At 40.0% G+C, this 23,851-nt stretch overlaps 1 protein-coding gene across 10 annotated transcripts in view; it reads left to right on the top strand.

Annotated features, from left to right (window-relative positions):
- The window catches only part of HEPH (hephaestin), a 130,897-nt gene that overhangs the window by 26,759 nt on the left and 80,287 nt on the right, over positions 1–23,851 (top strand). For 9 of the 10 annotated variants that reach the window (XR_009156681.1, XM_058196627.1, XM_058196635.1 and 6 more), the window contains 3 exons: positions 715–894; positions 4,815–5,069; positions 13,375–13,543. Coding sequence is in view for 9 of the 10 variants with exons in the window: in XM_058196627.1 (XP_058052610.1) it covers positions 715–894; positions 4,815–5,069; positions 13,375–13,543 (604 nt within the window). In the remaining variant the exon portion in view is untranslated. The remainder of the gene's footprint in view (positions 1–714; positions 895–4,814; positions 5,070–13,374; positions 13,544–23,851) is intronic. The other variant, XM_058196634.1, reaches the window with a different exon arrangement.

Raw genomic sequence — 23,851 nt, forward strand, 5'->3', positions numbered from 1 at the left:
TATCGCTGTCGGACTCCGTTGCCAGCTCCGTAGGCTGTTGACGGACCACATTGGCCGTGTTGAGTTGTCCTGCGGTGAGTTGGCAGAGGCAACTTATCACTGGTGAGCTGGCTATACTGAGCTGACTGCCCCAAGTTGTCCTAGACCCAATTTAGGCCCTCTATTCCAAAAATCAATTATTTTGAGCTTAAGGTACACTTGCTTCACAAAGATGTTGGTTAAACTGATGCTGTTCTGCCTTTCTACTCTGGCCTCAGATGGTAGTATTGCTACCAGGTTTTTTAAAAGTTTTATAAAGATTTTTCATAATATTGTAGTGTTTAAATTATAAACAACTTGCTTGTTTTTAGTGAGATATATGGCACTTTGCAAATCTATAGAATGATATAGCAAGATAGAAATATTATAAATCCAGACCTTGATTTACAAATCATGGGAGTTTCATACAACGTAAACAATTCTGTGCCTTAGGGTGATGTGTGGACATACAGATGTCCACAGGATGTGGTTAAAAAATTCAAGATGGCAGCAACAACAGTATGATTGATGAGCCCTCCCCCCCTTCCCATTTTTTATGGGCATTGCATGCAGTGAACCCCAGGTTGGAAGGTCATCCTGAGAGAGAAGTTGAAACAGGTGAAAACTTCGTAAGTTTTCCACCCAGACCTGGCCCTGTTGGTGTCCTTCATTCACTCATGTTTTTTCCTGGTCCAGGAACTCTGAAAATGCTACCTTCAAGACGCCATGATGTAGATCTTGATTTCTTACTGATGTTTAGTGTGGTGGATGAGAACGAAAGTTGGCACCTGGATGAAAACATTGCTTCCTTCTGCACCGAGCCAGACTCAGTCGACAAGGAAGATGAAGAGTTCAGAGAAAGCAACAGGATGCATGGTGAGCACCCTCCTCTTTGCCTCCTTCTTCGACTGAGGTTATTGTTTTGCCTACGACTAAGAAAGTCCCCAAAGAAGCAGACCAAAAATTCAGATGTTACTGTCCAGACTTTATTAAACAGAGGGGAATTATTCTTCCTGGGAAAATGTTTTGTCTAGCATATATAATGGATTTATATGGATATTTCAATTTATGTTACCCAAGTGTAGAGTGATTCTAAGGGGTTAGTGAAAATACCACTAAGTTTGTGAGAAGGAATCAATGTGTTTGAAATGAATATTGCATCCTCTGATGTATTTTTTGAGAGCAGTGCCCCTGGTGATTAGTTTTTGATGAAAAGAACAAATATCCAGGATTTCTCTATTAAAGCGAAGACTTCCATATGATGGTGGTGGCGGCGGCTTTCATTTTCCAAATTTTAAAGGATATAACTTCAATAATGTACTGAAATGAAACTGATACTGATCATAGCATTTAGCATTGTGTGCTTAACTAGGGAGTTATTATTTAGCTCTCTTGACTCAAGCCTTCAAATTCTTGGTTTTGTCTACTGTACTCAAAATGTGATCGTTTTTCCAGCACGGAGACAGCAAGTCAAAACATAAAATTGATTGCAGTTGCCGTGAGAAAAATGTTTAATTCTTCTTCTTTTTAGATGGCTGGAAATGCTTTTGCATGTGTGTGGAAAACAAAGGTCAAAAATGGGATTTTTGCTGTTATTCAGATATCAAGAAACATATAAAATATTTGAAATTTTACAAAAACATAATAATAAAAGAGCCAAATGGAAAACTAAACATCTTAAATGTTTCATATGTTCATTGGTTAGCTTCATTGCAGCTTTTGAAACTCTGGAAAGCCTGTGTGAATTGGAGGAGGTCTTCATAAAAATTAAATTCACAATGTATTACTATATCATAGTTATAAAAATGTCATAAAAATAAAACTTAAATAATGCATTATATATTTAGAATAAAGAATTGAAATATTCTTCATTGGCTTTAGTTTTTAAGGAATGTACAATATATTTCATAAAACTCACTTAACAAAAAATATCCGGAAAGTTCATTAGTCGGCTATCATCCTTCCTTGGTCCCAGATGTCAAGGAACCTTAGAGTATGGGCATGTCAATTAGCAATTCTTCATTGGTAAAAAAAAAAAATTGTAATTTTTTTTAATTTTTAGACACATACAACATAAAAAAATCTTTTCTGAACAAAATATCTGCCAGGTAGATGTTCATATCCAATCTGTTATTTTCCAACCCTTCTTCCAATGCTTTCATCAGTATATTTTCGCTCAATTTTTCTTTCCTTATTTACAATCTTCTTAAAAGTCTAATCTTACCTTTCACCTCCATCTTTAATCTTTTATCTAGTTATACTTCTTTCCCCCCTTTTTCTATTCCCATTTATATCAAATCCTTCTTAATATATATTCTTTTACATCTTCTGCTTAACATCATCATCAATCATATCTTTTAATTTCAATCACAGTTTGTAAATTGTTTTGCATCAACCAGAGGAAAGAAAAGAGAGAAGAGAACAAGCAAAAACTTAATTTAGAAAATTTTACATAATAATTTTTACAATATCATTAAAACTAAAAATCTGTCATAACCTTCTATCAACTTTTCTCATGTTAAAATCCACATTCATTACTTTAGTGTTTTCTTTTTTCTCTCCTTCTCCTCTTTTTGTCCTCCTTCCTCTTAAAATTCTTTACTCTCTTTGTTTGTCCTGTACTTCCATCCACTCTCCTTTTCTTCCCTTCCCCCATTTTTATCTTTTCTCCACTGATCCCTAAGTAATCTTTTGGCTTTATATTTTTTTTCTCCCTTTCTGCCACTCCTTGTTTCTTCCTCTCTTCCTTGATATTTTTACCCGGTCTTATTTGCAGTATTTTTCTGTTTAAAATTCTCATTCCCTTTTTAATAATTTCTATTTTCTTTTTACTGATCCCAGTGTAACCTTCTGGTTTCTCTGCACTGTTTCCCTTTTTATTTTCCCCTTCTTTATAAATCCTATCGTCTATCTCTTTGGACTCGTTTAAAATTTCACAGTCATTTAAAAATTCATCATCAACATTTTTTCTTTTGTCTTCCAATACTCTTTCTTGCTTCATGGTTTCTTTGTTTGGTGCTTTTTTTTGTCTAGTGCTTCACTTGCTTACTCTGGTTCTTGTTTTCCATATGGTCTTGTAATTATTCCTTTTATTTCTTGTCTGAAAGTCATATGCATCTTTTTCATCATTTCAATTATTCCCTGCGCCGTTCTGTATTTTCAAAGTTAGGTTTATTTTTATTATCAAAATCAAACTGTGTACTGGCAAAAACGTCCCTCTCATTTCTCACCAGTCTTATCTCTGCAGTAGAGGAATTTTCCACAACAAATGTTAGTCAGTGTAATTTTCTCTTCTGCCTGAGGGGGTCTTTTTACAATCCACAGTCTAATCAACAATTAACAAAGGTATCCATTTTGTTTCTTTTATTTAAAGCTGCACTTTGTTCAGTTTTAGTTTTTTAGATATTCCAGTTAGTTCCAATTAGTTGAATTTAAAATCAATATCCAGATTTAATTAATTCCAATTTGCAGTAGAAGAGGAAAGTCAGAGAAATTTCCCACATTGTATTTCTAAATGTCCTGCCTTCTTCTTCATTTCTTCCCCCCTTCTTATATTCCAACAGCAAATTTTAAAAGTCCCAGATTTTTCCAACTTTGTTTAAAGGGTTCCTTTCTCCCCCCCCTTTTTTTGAGGGGTCTCCGCTTTGATTTAAAAGTCCCAATTTTCTCAAATCTTAGGGTAATGCTTCCGTTTCTCTTAGTTATGTTTTGTTTAAACATAAGTTTAACATTAGTTTAACCGCTATTTTACCGCTAAGGATTTTTTCCAAGATGTCAAATATAATATTTTCTTGTGAGTTGGTGTTCACTCACTCACCCGACTTCAACACTCTGTTCAAATCACTGCTCCTGTTCAAAATCTTGTCCGGTTGCCCCAGCTTATTGATGGCTGCCGTACCCACCGCCCCCGCCATTTAGTCGGAGAGCTTTCCTCTGACCTCCAAGGAACTTGCCAGTTCCTCTTGGTCATCTGAGGTCCCTCTCCCTCTTCACTGTCCCTACAGGACAGTTCCGGTCCGAAGACCCCTCAACAGCAGTTTGTCGGCCCAGGGAATTTGCAAAGCTCAGTGGAGCTCGCTCTTCCCCGTCTGTCTCGCCGCAACGCTTCATTGGTAAAATTGAATCAGTGAATTGATTCTTTGAAGGAAGTTAAGAGTAAAAATGTTAAAGTAATATTAAATTAAATACTCTAAACATTTGGGAATTCTCAGTTTATGAAGACCTTTGGAAAACATTATGCTTAGATCCATAGAAAGAAAGTGATCATGTATTCCTAGAGAGAAGCTTGTACTTCAGACTCTAAAAGTTGGCTTCATGCACTCGGGGATCTCTTATCTGGCTTTTCCTCAAGGGAGAGGCAAGAGCAGACAATAGGAATCCATGCGGTTCAATTCATTACTAAAAAGGGAGTGGTATAATAGTGTGTTAATACTTGAAACTTTAAAATGGTAATATGATTTTAAAATTTGAATGGTATACTTGTGTTTTATTGTTTATTTGTTTTTGGCTATGTCTTCTTTTTTCTCCTTTGTTTCTTGGTTTTGTTTTGGTGGGTTTTTTTAAACTTTTTGATTGTTTTTAAGAATAGAATTTGTTTTATAATAATCTATAGGTTACATATACTGTGTGTTTGTTATTAAATGTTATTAAGACACATTTGTTTTAGAAAAATGCAACTATAATTCTTTTGGTTTTTTTTTTAAGGAAAGGACCCATGGCAGTCCTGTTCTGCCTTATCCAGGGGTGAACTCTGGGAACCCCCTCCCGCACTGCTACTTTTCTCTTTCTTTCTGCAGCCATTAATGGTTTCGTCTTTGGGAACCTCCCTGAGATCACAATGTGTGCCGGAGATCGGGTCTCGTGGCATCTCTTTGGGATGGGCAGTGAGATTGATGTCCACACTGCCTTCTTCCATGGACAGACACTGACCAGCCGAGGACACAGGTCTGATGTGGTCTCCCTTTTCCCAGCAACCTTTGTGGCAGCTGAAATGGTTCCTCACAATGTTGGGAAATGGCTGTTGACCTGTGAGGTCTCTGACCATTTGCAAGGTGAGCATCCCAGCCCCTGGTAGTCACCCACCACAAAGAAGAACCAAGCTCTTCTCTATTTGGCATGAGCATGGACTAGAAGTCCTTGAGAAGAGAGGGAAGAGCTGAACCAAACCCATAACACATTCTTGTTTTGGGGCCTTGCTCTGAAAGAAGTTTGTTTATTCTTGAGACAACTGCTCTCAAAGTTGTCTATGAGATATGCTCAAGATGGCAGCTGTGACACTGCAGTGCAAGAAGCTGTTCTTTTCATGTGTGGCTTCTATCAGACCATCATCAGAGGTGCCATCTCAAGTTTTTGATCCTATTTTGAGGACATCTTAGTATCTTTGAGGAAGTACTTTATAATCCATGATAGTAATGATAGTACAATGGGGTCTTCTTTTTTTGTCTGAAAACAATCAGATACCACAGTTGTTCCAGAAATGTATAGTATCACACTGTGAACATTTTCTAGATCTAAAACATTTTCTAGTTTTTCTAGCTCTAATGCTTCTAGGAAAGGTCCCTCTTCCCAAAGACAGAAAAAAAAATGACACAAGGGAAACACCAAATGAAGGAAAGCTAGAATAAATTGCAGCTTCACATGACTTAAGTATGATTTTTGCATGATCAATATTTTCATAAATGAATGAATACGCGAATACAGTGAATGAAGTGAATACAAAATGGAGAAAATACTTACTAAATACGCCAATGATATCAAATAGTTGGATAGGGCAACGAAAGCCTTAGAAAATGGGCCTAAAATTCAGAATGATCTTGGTAGGGTAGAAAATGAAAGAAATAGAATAAAATTTAGCAGAAATAACTATAATACACTAAGAAAATAAAAACTAAATTCACAGATAGAGAATGAAGTATACAGGGTTCAGTAAATATATTAGCGATAAAGGAAAAGTGGCTTATTCTATACAGAACATGAGTCAATGTCATGAGGTGGCTGCAGAGTAGGAAATTGTTATTTTGACTGCAAAGAAAGAAATATAATCTATACTATGCTCCCCTGGACACCATATATTTATGGTGTTTACATGTCCCTGCAGTCCAGCCAGATCCTTAAATTTTCTTCTTTGGTTTGAATACAGAAATAGTACAAAATAATATCACTGTTGATATTTTTTAGAAAAAGAAACTAGGGCCATTGAGGACAGAGACATTCAAGCACAAACAAGGATGTGGTATCTAACTTTAACTAGATTCCATCTTTAAAAGCCAGGTTTTAGCTGATCTCCTAAACCATAACAGCGTGAGACTCACAGAAATTGGGAAAAATTTGTGAGAAGGACAGAAGCAATTATTAGGCGACTGTCAGCTGAAATCTATGAAGAATGATTGGACAAGCTAGGTTTATTTATCCCTGATCAAAGCCAACTGAGAGAAGATGTGCTAGAACTTTTCAAATACTTGAAAGGAGATCACAGAAGCTGAAAGCTTGTTTGCTCCTTTTCCACAGCTCAGAGCAGGAGTGACGGATTTAAGTTAGGCAAATTCTCCTTGATTGTTAGGAAAAAATGGGTTAACAAACTGCCTGTAGTTCAACAGAGGAACCAATGATTCAGTCCAGAGAGGCATGGAAGTGTGCAAAGGAGCCTGCTCTTTCATTTTACAGAATATTCACAACTCTCAGTTGCGGAAGTACAAATATAAGCAAGGATGGAGGAAGCAGGGACCAAGACTGAGGGGTTTAGAATATCAGACCACTTTTAGGAGAAATTAGTAGAAAAAAATAAGGGACAGAAACAACATTGTCACTAAAAGCAGTGTTCTCATAATGTTCAGCTAAATGTTTCATGTTTTTATTTTCTTCTTCTGTGGTAGCCCATAAACAGAAATGTCATTGATAGAAGCAACCTCCTATAATGCATTGCAAAACCACTCATGTACAAAAAAAGGTTGATCCTTTCATGTAAACAATCAACTATCAAATAAATAAATAAATAAATAATCAAATAGGCAGTATGAAAGCCAAGCTTTTTATAACTGCTTACAGGATAGAACTTTTTTAATGTAAAAAGGAATGAACAAGACGAGAAATTAAAAGATTTCAAACAAACAGACTCCCTATCCTGTTACACAGAAGGACATCAGATATAATTCATCCAACCTAATTGTTAAATCAATCATTAAAGGTTTGGCCACACAAGATAAAGTGCACATATCTTCTACTTGTGTCAGTAGGGTCTATTTAAGAAAGAGGTGGGAACATTTTTCTTAAGACTATAAATCCAGACTCATTCTGCTTTTCTAGTGTGGATATCTTCTTTGACCTCTCATATGCACATCATCGTCATATTTTAAAATAAACTAATAGGTTCCAAATTTTGTGCATATGTTCCAAGAATATAAAAAAGGTAAAGGAGTCCTTGTGCTATTACCTTCCCATCATAGTGCATCCACGTGCATTTGCATGCTTTCGAACTGCTAGGTTGGCAGGAGCTGGTTGGCAGAACAGGAGCTCGCCCTGTCAGGTGGTGCTCAGTATTAAACCCGGGCTACCATCTTTGCAGCCAACAAACCCAGCGTTTTAGCCACTGAGCTACTGCACTGCCATTCCAAGAATATATTCATGTTTTATTGGAAATAGCCACACTGGTTTTTATAAGATATAAAAACAGTGTTTCTCAATCTTGGCAACTTTAAACTGTTTCAACTCCTACCCTCAAAACGACGCTATAGAGCACTGCAGAACAGAACAACTAGACACAAGAACAGTTTTTTCCCGAAGGCCATCACTCTGCTAAACAAATAATTCCCTCAACACTGTCAAACTATTTACTAAATCTGCAGTACTATTAATCTTCTCATAGTTCCCATCACCAATCTCTTTCCACTTATGAATGTATGACTGTAACTTTGTTGCTGGCAATCCTTATGATTTATATTTAGAATAGAATAGAATTTTTATTGGCCAAGTGTGATTGGACACACAAGGAATTTGTCTTGATATATTGACCATCAATTGTGTTGTAAATGTTGTACCTTGATGAACGTATCTTTTCTTTTATGTACACTGAGAGCATATGCACCAAGACAAATTCCTTGTGTGTCCAATCACATTTGGCCAATAAAAATTCTATTCTATTCTATTAGGTATGTGGACCTCAAGCATGGCTGCAGGCATGGCTGGCTGGGAGTTGAGGTCTACATATCTTAAAGTTGCCATGGTTGGGAAAGCCTGCCTCAAGGCAAACAACGAGAGACAGGGAAAGAGGAGGCTCTTCAGAGGCTAGGGATCTGGTTCATCCACAGATTTCTAGTAAGAACTAGCAGTCAATTGCTAATTGCAGGTAGTCCTCAACTTACAACCGTTTAGTGACCATTCAAAGTTACAGTGGCACCAAAAAAGTACATTATGACTGTTTTTCACATGTTCGTTGTAGCATCCTCATGGTCACATGATCAAAATTCAGACGCTTGGAACTGACTCATCTTTATGACAGTTGCAGTGTCCTGGGGTCGTGTGATCACCTCTTGTGACCTTCTGACAAGCAAAGTCAATGGGCAAACCAGATTCACTTAACAACCGTGTTACTAACATAACAACTGCAGTGTTTAATTTAACAACTGTGATAAGAATGGTCATAAAATAGGGCAAAATTTACTTAACAGCTGCCTTGCTTAGCAAAGGAAATCTTGGGCTCAATTGTACTTGTAAGCTGAGAACTATCTCTACTTGAGTCTCTGTATTTAAGAGACGGAGGGAATTTTCTCTCTCCATCCCTCTTTGAGATACGGTTTAATTATTATTATTATTATTATTATTATTATTATTATTATTATTATTATTATTATTATTATTATTATTATTATTATTTAATTTGTATACCGCCCTGTGGTGGTCTCTCATGAAATAAGAGTCGAACGCGCGTTCTTCCTCGGGATGAGAGCCCAGAGTCAAATCCAAAGCTCCCTTTTATTATAGTTCATGCAAGAGGATACATACATGTAGCATCATGATAGGTCAGCGAAGATGCATGTACAATAAAACAATATATGTGTTGTGTCTTGCCCACCCTCAGAGCAGCCGGGGCCTTCTTACCTGCTCCCGAACACTGAGGAATGTATGCCTCCCGGCCCAAGTCCTGGCTCCATGCCCACACAAACTGCAGAAGAAGGAGCATCTCCCGGCCCCAGCCCTGACTCCATGCCCAGGCAAACGGAGCAGCTAGACCCCTCCCCCTCCTCCACAGCATGTGAGCCTGAGGAGGGTTTATTCCCAACAGCTGCTGATTGGTGTGACCCTCGCATCAGAAGGCGGGATAGGCGGAGGCAACAGAAGGAAGGGAGGGGCAGGCCTTAATGAGTGCTGAGTCATGGAGCCACACCCCATGGCCTATATAAAGGATCTGCTTTCTGGCAGTCTCTGAGTCAGGCAAAAGTCGAACTTATCTTGCTGAAGTCACTTACTGGTCTCCTGCCTGCTCTGAGGACTTTGCTAGGACTTTGGGCAGAGCTGCAGAGGCAAGCCTGATTCGGATTTCCCTGACCCGGCCGTCAGCGGAGGAGTGGGACACGACAATATGATTGGCTGAGGTGCTGCCTATTCAATGAGTGCTAAGCTGAGATAGATACCTGCTATGATAGAAAATGATTTCTGCCTTACCTCTGCTGGTACCAGTGTGTGCCAGGGTCTTCCCAAGGGCAGAGATTCCTTGGGGATGAGTCATAGGTAAGAGACTAAAGACTTACCTTGTGGTCCAGCTGTAGTGGTCTGCCATCTAGTGGTCAGCCATCTAAACAACCTGCATATATAATCTCTACACCGCCCTTCTCCCGAAGGACTCAGGGCGGTTTACAGCCAGATAAAAATAGCATTCATAGATACAATACAATAAAATCAAAGTTAAACAAACTTATTCAAACTGGCTGATAATTCAGATATAAAATACATAACAACATAAAAACCCCATTAAAATCCTAATAAAACCCATTTTATGCCAGTCCCGCGCGGAAGAATAAATACGTCTTCAGCTCACGGCGGAAGGTCTGGAGGTCAGGAAGTTGGCGAAGTCCTGGGGGAAGCTCATTCCAGAGGGCAGGTGCCCCCACAGAGAAGGCTCTCGCCCTGGGGGTCGCCAGCCGGCATTGTTTGGCTGATGGCACCCTGAGGAGACCCTCTCTATCGGAGCTCACCGGTTGGTGGGAGGCATGTGGTAGCAGAAGACGGTCCCGTAAGTATCCCGGTCCTAAGCCATGGAGCGCTTTAAAGGTGATAACCAACACCTTGAAGTGCACCCGGAAGACCACAGGCAGCCAGTGCAGCTTGCGCAGGAGAGGCTCCCTCTATCACCCGCTCAACCGCATTCTGGACCAATTGGAGCCTCTGGGTGCTCTTCAAGGAAAGCCCCATGTAGAGAGTATTGCAGTAGTCCAGGCGAGAAGTGACGAGGGCATGAGTGACTGTGCATAGGGAATCCCAGTCTAGAAAGGGGCGCAACTGGTGAACCAGGCGTACCTGGTAAAAAGCTCTCCTGGAAACGGTCGTCAGGTGTTCCTCAAAAGACAACCGCCCATCCAGGAGAACACCTAAATTGCGCACCCTCTCCATTGGGGCCAGTGACTCGCCCCCAACAGTCAGCAGCGGCAGCAGCTGATTGTACCGGGATGCCGGCATCCACAGCCACTCCGTCTTGGAGGGGTTGAGCTTGAGCCTATTTCTCCCCATCCAGACCCGCACAGCCTCCAGACACCGGGATAACACTTCGACAGCTTCGTTGGGGTGGTCAGGGGTGGAAATGTACAGCTGAGTGTCATCAGCGTACAGCTGGTATCTCACCCCAAAACCACTGATGACCTCACCCAGCGGCTTCATATAGATGTTGAACAGGAGAGGCAAGAGAACCGACCTCTGTGGCACCGCACACATGAGGCGCCTTGCGGTCGATCTCTGCCCCCCTGCCAACACCGTCTGTGATCGGTCGGAGAGATAGGACGTGAACCACCGGAGAACGGTGCCCCCCACTCCTAAACTCCCCAACCGTCACAGCAGGATACCATGGTCGATGGTATCAAAAGCCGCTGAGAGATCTAAGAGGACCAGGGCAGAGGAATAACCCCTGTCCCGAGCCCTCCAGAGATCATCAACCAACGCGACCAAAGATGTCTCTGTGCTATACCCAGGTCGGAAACCAGACTGGAACGGGTCTAAATAGACAGTTTCATCCAGGTACTGGGGTAACTGATGTGCCACCACACTCTCAACAACCTTCACTACAAAGCGAAGGTTGGAGACTGGATGATAGTTTCCCAAAACAGCTGGGTCCAGGGAGGGCTTCTTGAGGAGGGGTCTCACCACCGCTTCTTTCAAGGCGGTGGGAACAACACACTCCATCAAGGAAGCATTAACAATCCCCTGGAGCCAGCCTCGTGTAACCTCCTGTGTGGCCAGCACCAACCAGGAGGGACACAGGTCCAATAAACATGTGGTGGCATTCAGTTGTCTCAGCAGCCTGTCCATGTCCTCAGGAATCACAGTATCGAACTCATCCCAGATGGTCTCCACAAGACCAGCCTCCGTCATCTCACCTGAATCTACCCAATTTTGGTCCAAACCGTCTCAAAACTGAGCGATTTTATCGTACAGATACTTACTAAAATCCTCAGCACACCCCTGTAAAAGATCATCCCGCACCTCCTGATGTAGGACAGAGTGGGTCACCCTAAACAGGGAGGCCAGGCGGTTATCTGCCGACGCAATGAGGGTGGAAACGTAAACCCGCTTCGCCTCCCTCAATGCCACTAGGTAGGTCTGAATGTAAGACCTAACAAGTGTCCGGTCAGCTTCCAAACGGCTGGACCTCCAAGCACTCTCTAGGCGTCTTTTCCGGCGTTTCATCTCCCTCAGCTCCTCGGAGAACCAAGGAGCTGTTTGAGATCTACGCCGGGTCAGAGGCCGCAAAGGCACGACACGGTTCAAAGCGCCAGCTGCGGCCCGTTCCCAGGCCGCGACAAGCTCCTCGGCCAAGCCGTGGGCCAGATCACCAGGGAGCGGCCCAAGCTCTATCAGGAACCTCTCCGGGTCCATCAGGCACCTGGGATGGAACCTTTTTAGGCTTTTTAATCCTCAAATATTTCTAATAAGTCTGATTTTTACTTTAAATACAATGACTGATAATTAGCATTTGTTGATAGCTGGGCTAAGCTCATTCTCTGTAGCCAAGGCAAGTATAGGTAAAGGTAAAGATTCCTCTCGCACATATGTGCTAGTCGTTCCCGACTCTAGGGGGCAGTGCTCATCTCTGTTTGAAAGCCAAAGAGCCAGTGCTGTCCGAAGACGTCTCCGTGGTCATGTGGCCGTCATGACTAAACGCCAAAGGCATACGGAACGCTGTTATCTTCCCACCAAAGGTGGTCCCTATTTTTCTACTTGCATTTTTTACGTGCTTTTGAACTGCTAGGTTGGCAGAAGCTGGGACAAGTAACGGGAGCTCACCCCGTTACACGGCACTAGGGAGTCGAACCACTGAACTGCCGACCTTTTGATCGACAAGCTCAGTGTCTTATACACTGAGCCACCACGTCTCCTTAAGGCAACTATACCATAAGCCTTTTACTCTGTAAGATATACTGCTAAAGATATATTCTGCTATTTAGTTACTCATTATTCTTTAAGTACCCTACTGCTGTTCAGGAGCACAACAAAAGCTCCTGATGAATTTGAATCTCCAGTACATGCTGAAAAAGTAAATGGTCTCTGCAGCACCATAATAACAATTTTGTGAATATTTGTGTGGCATCCATCAGAAATGGAAAAGGGGTCATAACTATTTCCATTCCGATACTTTCTAGAGGAACCTTGCGGTCTTTAATGAAGGCAACACAATCCAGCTATGAGCAGAAGTGGAGAAGACAGTTTACTGGAGAATCAAAGAGATTACTTAATGACTTTCTGATTAATCTATCAAATCAGTATTGGATTTCTGAGTTGAACATTTAAGTTCCAAAGTTGCTCTGTTTGTACAACTCTCTAATGTGCAGATAGATTGTCAAGTTCCTTGTATCTGGAAAACTGAACAACCCAATTTAATTCATTCAATTTAGGCATGGCCCAACTGAGTCTGGGTGACGTGCAGTACAAATAACAGCATAAAAAGAGCATGATAATTATTTTTTAAAAACCATGGAGGATCTGGTGAACCAATCACCAATCAGCTAACCCAACTTATAAGTTACAATTTAGAAAATACAAATTATTTTTCTGCATCCTCCGAACTGCTCTCTTTTCTCCCCCACAAATTTTCCACAAATTGACAAAATGGAAATTGAGTCTCAACCTCTCATGGTCTCTTCTTGGCTTCCACAGCGGGAATGGAGGCTCTCTATGAAGTCAAGCGTTGCTCCTATCAGGATTCAGGACCTGACGTAAAAGGGAAACTGCGGCAATACTACATAGCAGCCAAAGAAGTGCGGTGGAATTACGGGCCTTCTGGACTAGACCCAAGTACAGGGAAAAGCCTGCGTGAGCCAAACAGGTAAGTCTCTTTGATCCAAGGTTTCAAATGCGGTTTCTAAAGCCTACATGCTTCAGCCAGGTATGCATCTGCAGTGCTGTAATGAGCATCATGGAAAAACTGGATTGTTCAGCTGCTGACTGTACTTTTGCAATGAAAGAATGGGCTGAGTAACTAAATTTACTATCTGAGTTGGGAGAATATGTGTGATGCAGATGCTGTTTCAATGAATGTCGAAACTGGCTTAACAATGATAACTTACCAGAAAGGCAGATGAGCTCAAGTTGGCTCCAAAGAGAGCATTACCTAGCTCAGCCACTGTTAGAATCCCTGCTGACATCCCCATCTGGGGAATTAGTTTTTGATGCATGTTGAGACTGTCACACAACGACAGTCTTCCGAACAGGCTTTGCACAGATTGAAAACCTCAATGTTAATGTGGAGATACTCAGTCAACCAGGTCATGGTTGCCCCAAAGGTGCTTTTTCACGAGGTAACTGTCTTTCTTAGTTTTTCCTTGAAGATATTTTGATTCTCATCCAAGAAGCTTCTTCAGTTCAGCTTCTGATTCAGAACTGGGGAAACTTCTTGGATGAGAAATGAAACGTCTTCAAGGAAAAACAAAGGAAGTTCAGTTGCCTCTTGAAAAAACACTTTTGGGACTGCAGTGTTAATGTTGCTTTGATTGTACATGAACTTTAACAAATGTAAATGAAAACATAGCAAGCTTATTTCTCACCTGCGAAGTTGGCAGGTCCACCTTCCTTCCAAGAGGAAGGGATCAATTGTGAGGTGGGAAGCTAGATAAATGATTGTCCCAAAGGTCCTTTTTCAAAAAAAAGCTGTCAAGGTTCCAAATAATGAACTCAACTCCCAGACTTTCAACTTTCTCAAAGAACCATTTTATTGAGTACACCATTTCGGCACAAATGAAAAGAAAACCAGCTCTAAATATTTCCTGCGGTTTCAGTATAATTAAAGAATAATTATTTCCCTCCCTCGTGGTCACAGGTCACATTGTCCAATTAGGTATTCTGGCATCTCCTTGGCAACTCCCCATAGTCTCTGGCCAGCACCTGTTGAGGTGACCTTGGTCCCCTTGGAATGATCTGTTGTTGTTGTTGTCTGGTCTGACATTCCAGACTTCCACCCTGCCACACCGTGTGGCAATCTGAGAAACTTCCGTTTCGAAGTTGAAAAAAGCACCTTTGGGACAACCATCATCGGGATGACTGAGAATCTCCATACATTTAGATAAATGATTACATACATACATACATACATACATACATACATACATACATACATATGCACACACAGGCTCTACTGTATGGAGGTCCTCATTATGGCCAAAGACCCCAGGGCAGTGTAGATACCCTGAACCTTGCATGTGCTTTTCAGGATCTCTTAGCAGCCTCAAGCTCTCTTCAGCTGAATTTCAGGTCTCTTTTCAATGCTCCTGTAGACCAGGGGTCCCCAATCTAGGCCCATAGCCCACTATCGGGCCATGGCCTATTTGCAGTCGGACGGCAGCGGGTTGGCACACACGCGTGCATGCACAGTTCAATACACACGAGTGGCAGCCGAGTGCACACATGCACACAACTTGACTCGCATGAGCTTGCAGTCGAGCTGCGTGCGCACGCATGCACGCCAGCCTGCTGCTCTCATGACCTGATTCCCCCATCCCCTCCCCAGCCAGACTGCCAAGCCGTTGGGGACCACTGTTGTAGCATCTGTCTAAAAATAGGCTTAGTATTCTGTCCCCCCCACAACCACAACCAAGAAGACACGCGAGCTGACTATATCTGCCAGCAATTTATTCCTACGACAGATATCAGTTCTGGCAACGAACCTGAGATTGCCTGCCAAGTTCTCTTATCTCCTCAGAAGCCAGCGTAACTGCAGTTCGTTGCTGGAGCAACCAAGAGTTCAGAAATAAACAGAAATCCAGAAGCCAAATTCTTAGTCTTGAAATATTGCAGCCAAAGTTTCCAAGAGTCAGTTTTTGTCCGTCACAAGAAGCTATAGAGCAGCTCCTCCTGCTTTTATACCATGTGGGGTGTGGCTCCGTGACTCAGCACTCTCTAGGCCTGCCCCACCCCTTCTTTTGTTGTTCCCGCCTCTCCTTTCTGCGATGCCTGGGATCTAACCAGGACTGATTGTCAGCAGCTGGGTCTTGAGGCATTGCCTGGAAGGGGGAAGGTGCGGGAGAAAGAGGTAATCTCCTCCACCTGGCCTGCCTCTGGAACCTGGAATGGAGCCAGAAAGGAAGGTCCTGCAAAGGGAAGCCCTGTCGGCTCTTCCCCCTCACTCTCTGAGTCACTCTCTGCCAAGAGGCCAGGCTTGGGAGCCGAAGACATAACACTTAGCAAGTTTTGTTTCAAACCTGCCCCCCACATTAAACCCAGAGAATCCTGGCCCTGTCTTTCTGCAAGATGGTCTTCATTCGTGTTATGTCAGGTCCCTCCATTGCTTTCTTCAGCTCCTAACCTCAACCATTACATTTGCCTCCTCAGCCAGCACAAGCCCCCCAGATTGTTGGGGGGGCAGTAAGTTGACTTTGTAAATATACAAATAGAATGAGACTATTGCCTTACACACTGTAAGCCGTCCTGAGTCTTCGGAGAAGGGCGGGGTATAAATGTAAAAAAAAAAAGCTGCCCACCCCCTACAGAAAGACAGAACCGGCCCGGGCTTCCCCTGGATTGGTTGAAGCTCCAGCTGCAGCTTTTTGCTAGTTTTCCAGGACTGGTTGGAGAAGAATTCTCCAATACAACGTTATCTGAGAGTCTCCCATGTTAGACAGGTAGTCCTCGACTTATGACCACAATTGAGTTGCCAAGTGAGACATTTGTTAAGTGGGTTTTGTCCCATTTTATGACTTTTCTTGCCACAGTCATTAAGTGAATCACTGTAGTTAAATAATAACACATTTGTTAAGTGAATCTGGCTTCCCCATTGACTTTGCTTATCAGAAGGTCACAAAACGGATCACATAATCTTGGGTCCCTGCAATCGTCTTAAATATAAGTCAGTTGCCAAGTGACTCAATTTTGATCACGTGGCCATGGGGATGCTGCAATGGTCATAAGTATGAAAAATGGTCATAAGCCACTTTTTTTGGTGCTGTTGATGGACATTATCTTGTAGATGACCCCCACCTCGTTAAAGACCTTGGAGTTTTCATATCAAATTATCTAAGTGCCAAAGCCCACTGCAACTACATCACAAAAAAGGCTTTAAGAGTTGTAAACTTAATCTTGCGTAGCTGCTTCTCCAGAAACATTACACTACTAACCAGAGCATATAAAACATTTGCTAGACCAATTCTTGAATACAGCTTGCCTGTCTGGAACCCATACCTCATTTCGGACATTAATACAATTGAGCGTGTCCAAAAATATTTTACAAGAAGAGTTCTCCACTCCTCTGAATACAACAAAATACCATATGCCATCAGATTAGAAATACTGGGTTTAGAAAATTTAGAACTCCGCCGCCTTTGATATGACCTGAATTTAACTCATAGAATAATCTGTTACAATGTCCTTCCTGTTGAAGACTACTTCAGCTTCAATCGCAACATTACATGAGCACACAATAGATTTAAGCTTAATGTGAACCGCTCCAATATTGACTGCAGAAAATATGACTTCAGTAACAGAGTTGTTAATACCTGGAATGCACTACCAGACTCTGTGGTCTCTTCCCAAAATCCCCAAAGCTTTAACCAAAGACTATCTACTATTGACCTCACCCCATTCCTAAGAGGTCTGTAAGGGGCGTGCATAAGAGCACCAACGTGCCTACCGTTCCTGTCCCAATGTCCCCTTTGATTGTATCCAATTTGTATAGTTTTTTTTATACTTATTCTTATATATATGCTTATATATCGTATAATTATTTCATGCTTATGCTTACATATACTGTTGTGACAAATAAATAAATAAAATAAATAAATAAAAACCTAGTCTTACGTTGTTTTGCCCAGACACCTAGAGCCTATATTTCCTATTCGCTCTCAGTGAACTTGTACAATGTGTTATCCATCTGAGTACTGATGCTATTTCTCTCCAAACATGGTCTCCTCCAGTGGCTTTATGTAGTTGTTAAAGAGCAAGGGGTGAGGAGAGAATCCTGCAGCAACCATATAAAAGGGGCCATTGATTCAGCTCCTTGTACCTTCCCACAACTGACTGGTTCCACCCATTCAGGAAGTAATGGGACAGTTGTAAAACATTGTTCCATCTCCCAACCCTTTTAGGTAAATCTGGAAGGATGGCATAGCTGTTGATATGAAATGCAGCCCAGGGACCTTCAAGGATGAGAGCTGCACTCCCATCTTCCTTATCCTGATCTGGATCATCCACAAGAACGGCCTGTGCCATCCTTCCTCTTTTATGACATACACCTTTCTGGCATTAACAGAAAATGTCAGGGATTCTGAACTCCCTTGAATGCAAAACAGCTGTCCTCTTAACTACCAGATGGTTCACCCAGGCACGACTTCCAATCCTGCTAGACCAGGAAATCTCAAACTGATCCTTGAGTCTTGGAGAAAAAGCCAAAAAGGGAGCCTTGGTGATGACATTTTCCTGCAGGCGCTCAGTTTTTAGTTGAACTGGGCTTTGCCATAACTGGCCTAGCTTTGCACAGTAACCACAGGGAAGCTCAGAGATGTCTGCAGGGAAAGTTATAGAGGCTACTCACAGCCTACTCCAGATGTTAAAAGATGGTAGAGTCTGCCGCAGGGGTGAAATGCTACCAGATTGGACCAGATCAGGCGAGTAGGTAGCGGAGTTTGGTTCTGGTTCGCCGATCCGGTAGCAATCGCTGGCTGGCCACGCCCCCGAACCAGTCCACGGCCCGCAGTCCAGCCTTCGCAACACAGGAACACCGGGAAGGGACTTTCGGGTGGCTCCACCTCTTCGCTGAGCCCTAATTAAAGGGGCTCCGCACTGAACATCGTAAAAGCCAGGAAAAGCCGGCTTTAATCTTTTTCCCTGGATGAAAGGGGCAAGATAAGAGCGCAGGAATTGCTGGTAGACCTCCCCAGAGGCTTTGTTTTAATTAAGCAGAGCCTCGAAGGGTCGATGGGTCCCATAAATATTCCTGCCATCTCCGACTTCAGTGCGTGTCTGCAAAAGCAGGAAAAGAAGAAGGTGTCCATCTCTGCTAATTGTCTTATCTTTATGGATCTCTTTAAGCAGACGGAATGAGTGCAAGCGGACGATTATTGGATTGCAAGTATTTTTGATTTCCTGACTTCTACTTTCTAAAAAAGAGAATTTTTTTTTTCTTTGTTCTAATTGACTCTTAAAGATGGCGCCTGAACGGGAGTGAAAATGACGAATGGAATTTTAAACAGTCTGTGCAACTAAGAAGATAAGAAATGTTATGTGTGGATTTTAATGAAGTGAACTGAGCTCTCCTATACTTAAAGGGGAAAAGAGAAGTTTCTAGACTTATATTTTGTGAATTTTAAAACTGAAATGGCTACTAAACCACCTAAGATTGGGGGCAGAAGGGGTTCTGAACCAGCTTTAGAAGATCTGATTAAAGAGCAAGGGAAAGTGTCTGAAGAAAGGTTTAAGGAGATTATGGATAATAATGAGAAAATAAGAGAAGAAATAAAAGAGAATAATAAAAAAATAAGAGAAGATATCTTAATGGCTTTTCAAGGTTTGGCAAAAAGACTGGAGGTGGTGGAGGAGGAGGTGCAAGAAATTGTTCAGTCAAATCAACAAATAGAAAATAGAATGGGGGGAATGCAAATCAAATTGGATAAAAATGAAGATCAAGTGGTGGTGATGCAGTATAGAATGATGGAAGGAGCTCTGAGAATTAGAGGTTTGAATGAGGACAAAGGGGAAGATTTAAAAAAAATTTTATCAGAAGCTCTGGCTGAATTTATTGAACTTGATCCACAAGAGGTTGCTTATCAAATTGACAAAATTTATAGAGTTAATTCTTGGATTGCTAGGCAAAAGAAACTTCCTAGAGACATTGTGGTTTATTTTTTGAAAAGAACAGTGAGGAATCAAATTTTGCAAGTTGCTTTTCAGAAAAACTTGAAAATAGGGGAACAGGAGTTGAAGGTTTTGAAAGAGATTCCTCCCAAGATGTTAAAGGATAGAAAGGACTTTACATTTTTTACTCAAGAACTTAAGAAATACCAGATTCAATTTAGATGGGAGGTTCCAGTTGGCTTGACAGTGTATTATCAAGGAAGGAGGCATCGTATTGACACAGTGCTTAAGGCCAAAGATTTTCTTTCTACAGTGTTGAAATTTGAAATAGAAATAATAGAAAAAAGAATTCAAGAGACTCAAATGGGTGTGGAAGCTGAGGTGATTCCAGTGATGTTACCATCAGAGGAACAACCACAAGAACAAAGACTGACGAGGGGAGCCCTTAAGCGTAAAGAAAAGGAGCAACAAACTCAAAGTAAAGTTCAGGATTCTGCTACAGAAGCGGTGGGAGGAGCACGTCAAGATCCGGGAGGACGATCTTCAGCTGATTGCTCAAAGGCTTCAGCAGCCCAGTAATGGCAAATAAAATCTTGACTTGGAATGTCAATGGTTTGAACTCAGCTCAGAAGAGAAGAAAAATATTTCATTATTTGAAACAATTTAAAAATGATGTTATTTGCTTACAAGAAACGCATATTAAATTATCAGATCAAAAGTACCTAATAAACTCAAAGTTAGGTAAACATTTTGTTGCTTCAGCTTTGGAGAAAAAACATGGCATAGTGGTTTATTTGAGAAAAGATATACCAGCCAAGTTAATAGAGGCAGATATTTATGGAAGATATATTGCTATTGAACTTACAATAGAAACAAAAAGGACTCTCTTGCTTGGTATATATGCACCCAATCCAGCAACAAGAAAAATTTTATAGAATGTTATATGACAAGTTGAATCTATGGGATTATAAATCGTGTATTATATTGGGAGATTGGAATGGAGTAATAGATACGAAAGGACAAGAGAATTTCTTCCAAGAAGATACCTGCACATGCAAAGCTGCCTAAATCCTTTTTGATATGATAGAAGATTTTGAGTTAAGAGATGTATGGAGACTGCGGAATTTGGAGGAAAGAGACTATACTTTTTCTCTGATAGGCATCAATCCTTCTCACGTATTGATTTTATTTTAATTTCTAATGATTTGCTTTTTAGGTGAAGAAAACTAAGATATTTCCAAGATGTTTGTCTGATCATAGTCCTGTTTGGATGGAATTGCAATATGGAAAAGAGGGTAGAAGAACTTGGAGATTAAATGAAAATTTGTTTAGATATCAGGATAATGTAAATCAATGTAAAAAGCAGATGAAAGAATTTTTTGATTATAATTTGAATAAGGAAACATCGATAGAAATGGTTTGGGACTGCAGTAAAGCTTTAATGAGAGGTGTATTAATATATCTTAATAATAGACAGAGAAATAAGCAACAAAGACAGCGAGGTATTTAGAAGAGGAAATTTATAAGAAACAACAATTATTAATACATAATCCACATGATCAAAAACTTAAAGATGCAATAAAGTTACTACAGAATCAATTTAATATGATAATGGCTGATCAGGTGGCAACAAATATACAATATGCCAAACATAATACTTTTGTAACGCAAATAGACCTGGTAGGTGGTTAGCATATACTTTAAGGAAAAGACAAAACAACGTACTATAGAAAAATAGAATACAAAGGTAAAGAGAGATATCAACAGGATAAAATTAAAAAGCTTTTTAGAATATTATACAAATTTATATCTTAAAGATAATATATTGAATAGGATATTGATAATTATTTGAAGGAATATAAGGTTAAAAATTTAACTTTAGAACAAACGGATGAATTGAATCGGCCTATAACCTCGGAAGAAATTATTTTGGTAATTAAACAATTAAAATGGGAAAACTCCTGGTACAGATGGGCTCACAGTTAGTTATTATAGGAATTTACAGGATGAGATGTTAGGTCCACTTAAGGAATTATTTAATCAGATACAACTAGGAGGGGAATTCTCATGGAGAACCTCTTTTATTTCATTGATACCAAAAGAGGAACAGGATTGTTCTAAACCTGGGAATTATAGGCCAATCTCACTTTTAAATAATGATTATAAGATTTTGTTAAAATAATAGCTAATAGATTAATGTTGATTCTGCAGCAAGAATTCATAATGATCAATCTGGATTTATAAAAGGGAGACAGATGAGGAATAATGTTAGGCAGATTGTTAATTTACTGGAGTACTTAGAAAAGAAAAATTTTATTCCAGCAGCATTTATTTTTCTCGATGCAGAGAAAGCTTTTGATCGATTGCATTGGGATTTTTTATTTAAATTAATAGAAAAGATGCAATTTGGAGATGGTTTTTTAAGAATAATTAGGGCAATTTATGGAGAGCAAACAGCACAGATTATAATCAATGGTAGCTTAACAGAACCTTTTAAGATTGCGAAAGGAACAAGACAGGGATGTCCTTTATCACCATTATTGTTTATTTTAACTCTAGAACCATTACTGGATAAAATACGAAGTAAAGGAGATAGAGGAATTAGAGTTAGACAGTATGAATATAAGTTAAGAGCTTTTGCAGATGATTTGGTGATTACTTTAACAAACCCTATAAATTCTAGTAAATCTTTGTTGGAAATAATTGATCAATATGGGAATGTCTCAGGATTTAAGGTAAATCAGAAAAGACAAAAGTGATAATAAAAATATGGCCAGACAACAGAAAGAAAAACTAGAGGAAGTAACAGGATTTGAAATTGTAAAGAAGGTTAAGTACTTAGGGTTTATATTACGTCATCAAATGTGAAATTGTATAAGAATAACTATGAGGTTTTATGGCAAAAGTTCAGAAGGAGTTGATTGTTTGGAAAAATTGCAATTATCTTTGCTGGGGAGAATTGCTGCTATTAAAATGAATGTTTTACCTAGATTTTTATTCCTCTTTCAGATGATACCAATAATTAAGAAAGATAAGAATCTTGAGGAATGGCAGAAGGAATTAACAAATTTATATGGGAAGGTAAAAAGCTAGGGTTAAAATGAAAATAATTCAAGATTCTCGGAAAGGGAGGTTTAAAATGCCTAATTTTAAATTATATTATGAAGCAGCTGCTCTCTCTGCAATAAGTGATTGGTTTAATTTAACAGAGGACAGAATTTTGAATATAGAAGGTTATGATTTGTTATATGGATGGCATGCATATTTAATTTATGACAAAAAGTGGATAAGGCCTTTAAAAATCATGTGTTAAGAAATGCCCTTCATGTGTTTGGAAAAATACTCTTATAAACTAAATTATAAGGTTCCTATATGGGCAAGTCCTAGACATACCGTAGAAAATAAAAACATAGAACAGAATCAGGAAATGATTACATATAAAGATCTTTTGTATACTGAAAGAGGTAATTTGCAGTTAAAATCTCTGCAAGTATTAAGAGAGGAAGGGAAAAATTATACTTGGTTTCAATATGAGCAACTACGTGCTAGATGGAAGGGAGATCAGAAAATGGGTATAGAGCAGAACGAGGGAAATTTGGTAAAGCAAATTAGAAATCAGTCTCAGGAGCATATAAAGAGATTGTATAATGTGTTACTTGAAATAGATTCTGAAAGGGACTTGGTAAAGGACTGTATGATAAAGTGGGCACAAAACTTTCAGGAGCCAATATTATTGGAAACGTGGGAAAAAAATTGGGTTAGAAATGTTAAATTCACGCAGGCACAGAATCTGAGGGAAAACTTTTATAAAATGTTTTATAGATGGCATCTAGATCCTAAAAAATTATCGTGTATGTATCCAGAAATGCAAGCAAAATGTTGGAGATGTAATTGTGATGACGCTACATATTTTCACATTTGGTGGACTTGTAAGGACATAAAGGCCTTTTGGATAAAAATTTGGTGGATTTTACAAAATGTTCTGAAAAAGAAGATAAAGTTCCTGCCGCAATTTTTCTTGTTGGGAATTATTATGGATTGTACAGTAATTGAGACTAAATTGATTTTAAATCTAATAACTGCAGCAAGATTACTAATAGGACAATATTGGAAGAAAAAAGAAGTATCAACAATAGAAGAATGGATATTGAAAGTTGCCAATTTGGCTGAGATGGCGAAGATATCAGCCTTTTGAAAGACAATACGCAAGAAAGATACTTAAAGGAATGGAAAAATGGATTGACTATATTCAACGTAGATATCAGACTAAGAGTTATCAGACTGTTTTGAATGATTATGATGTATTATTTTGATTGCTTTTGGGGAAGTTAGGAATTGATGATTGTAGGGGTATAAT

The sequence above is a fragment of the Ahaetulla prasina genome, chromosome 11 (genome assembly GCF_028640845.1).
Source record: "Ahaetulla prasina isolate Xishuangbanna chromosome 11, ASM2864084v1, whole genome shotgun sequence".
In the NCBI taxonomy this organism is placed as follows: domain Eukaryota; kingdom Metazoa; phylum Chordata; class Lepidosauria; order Squamata; family Colubridae; genus Ahaetulla; species Ahaetulla prasina.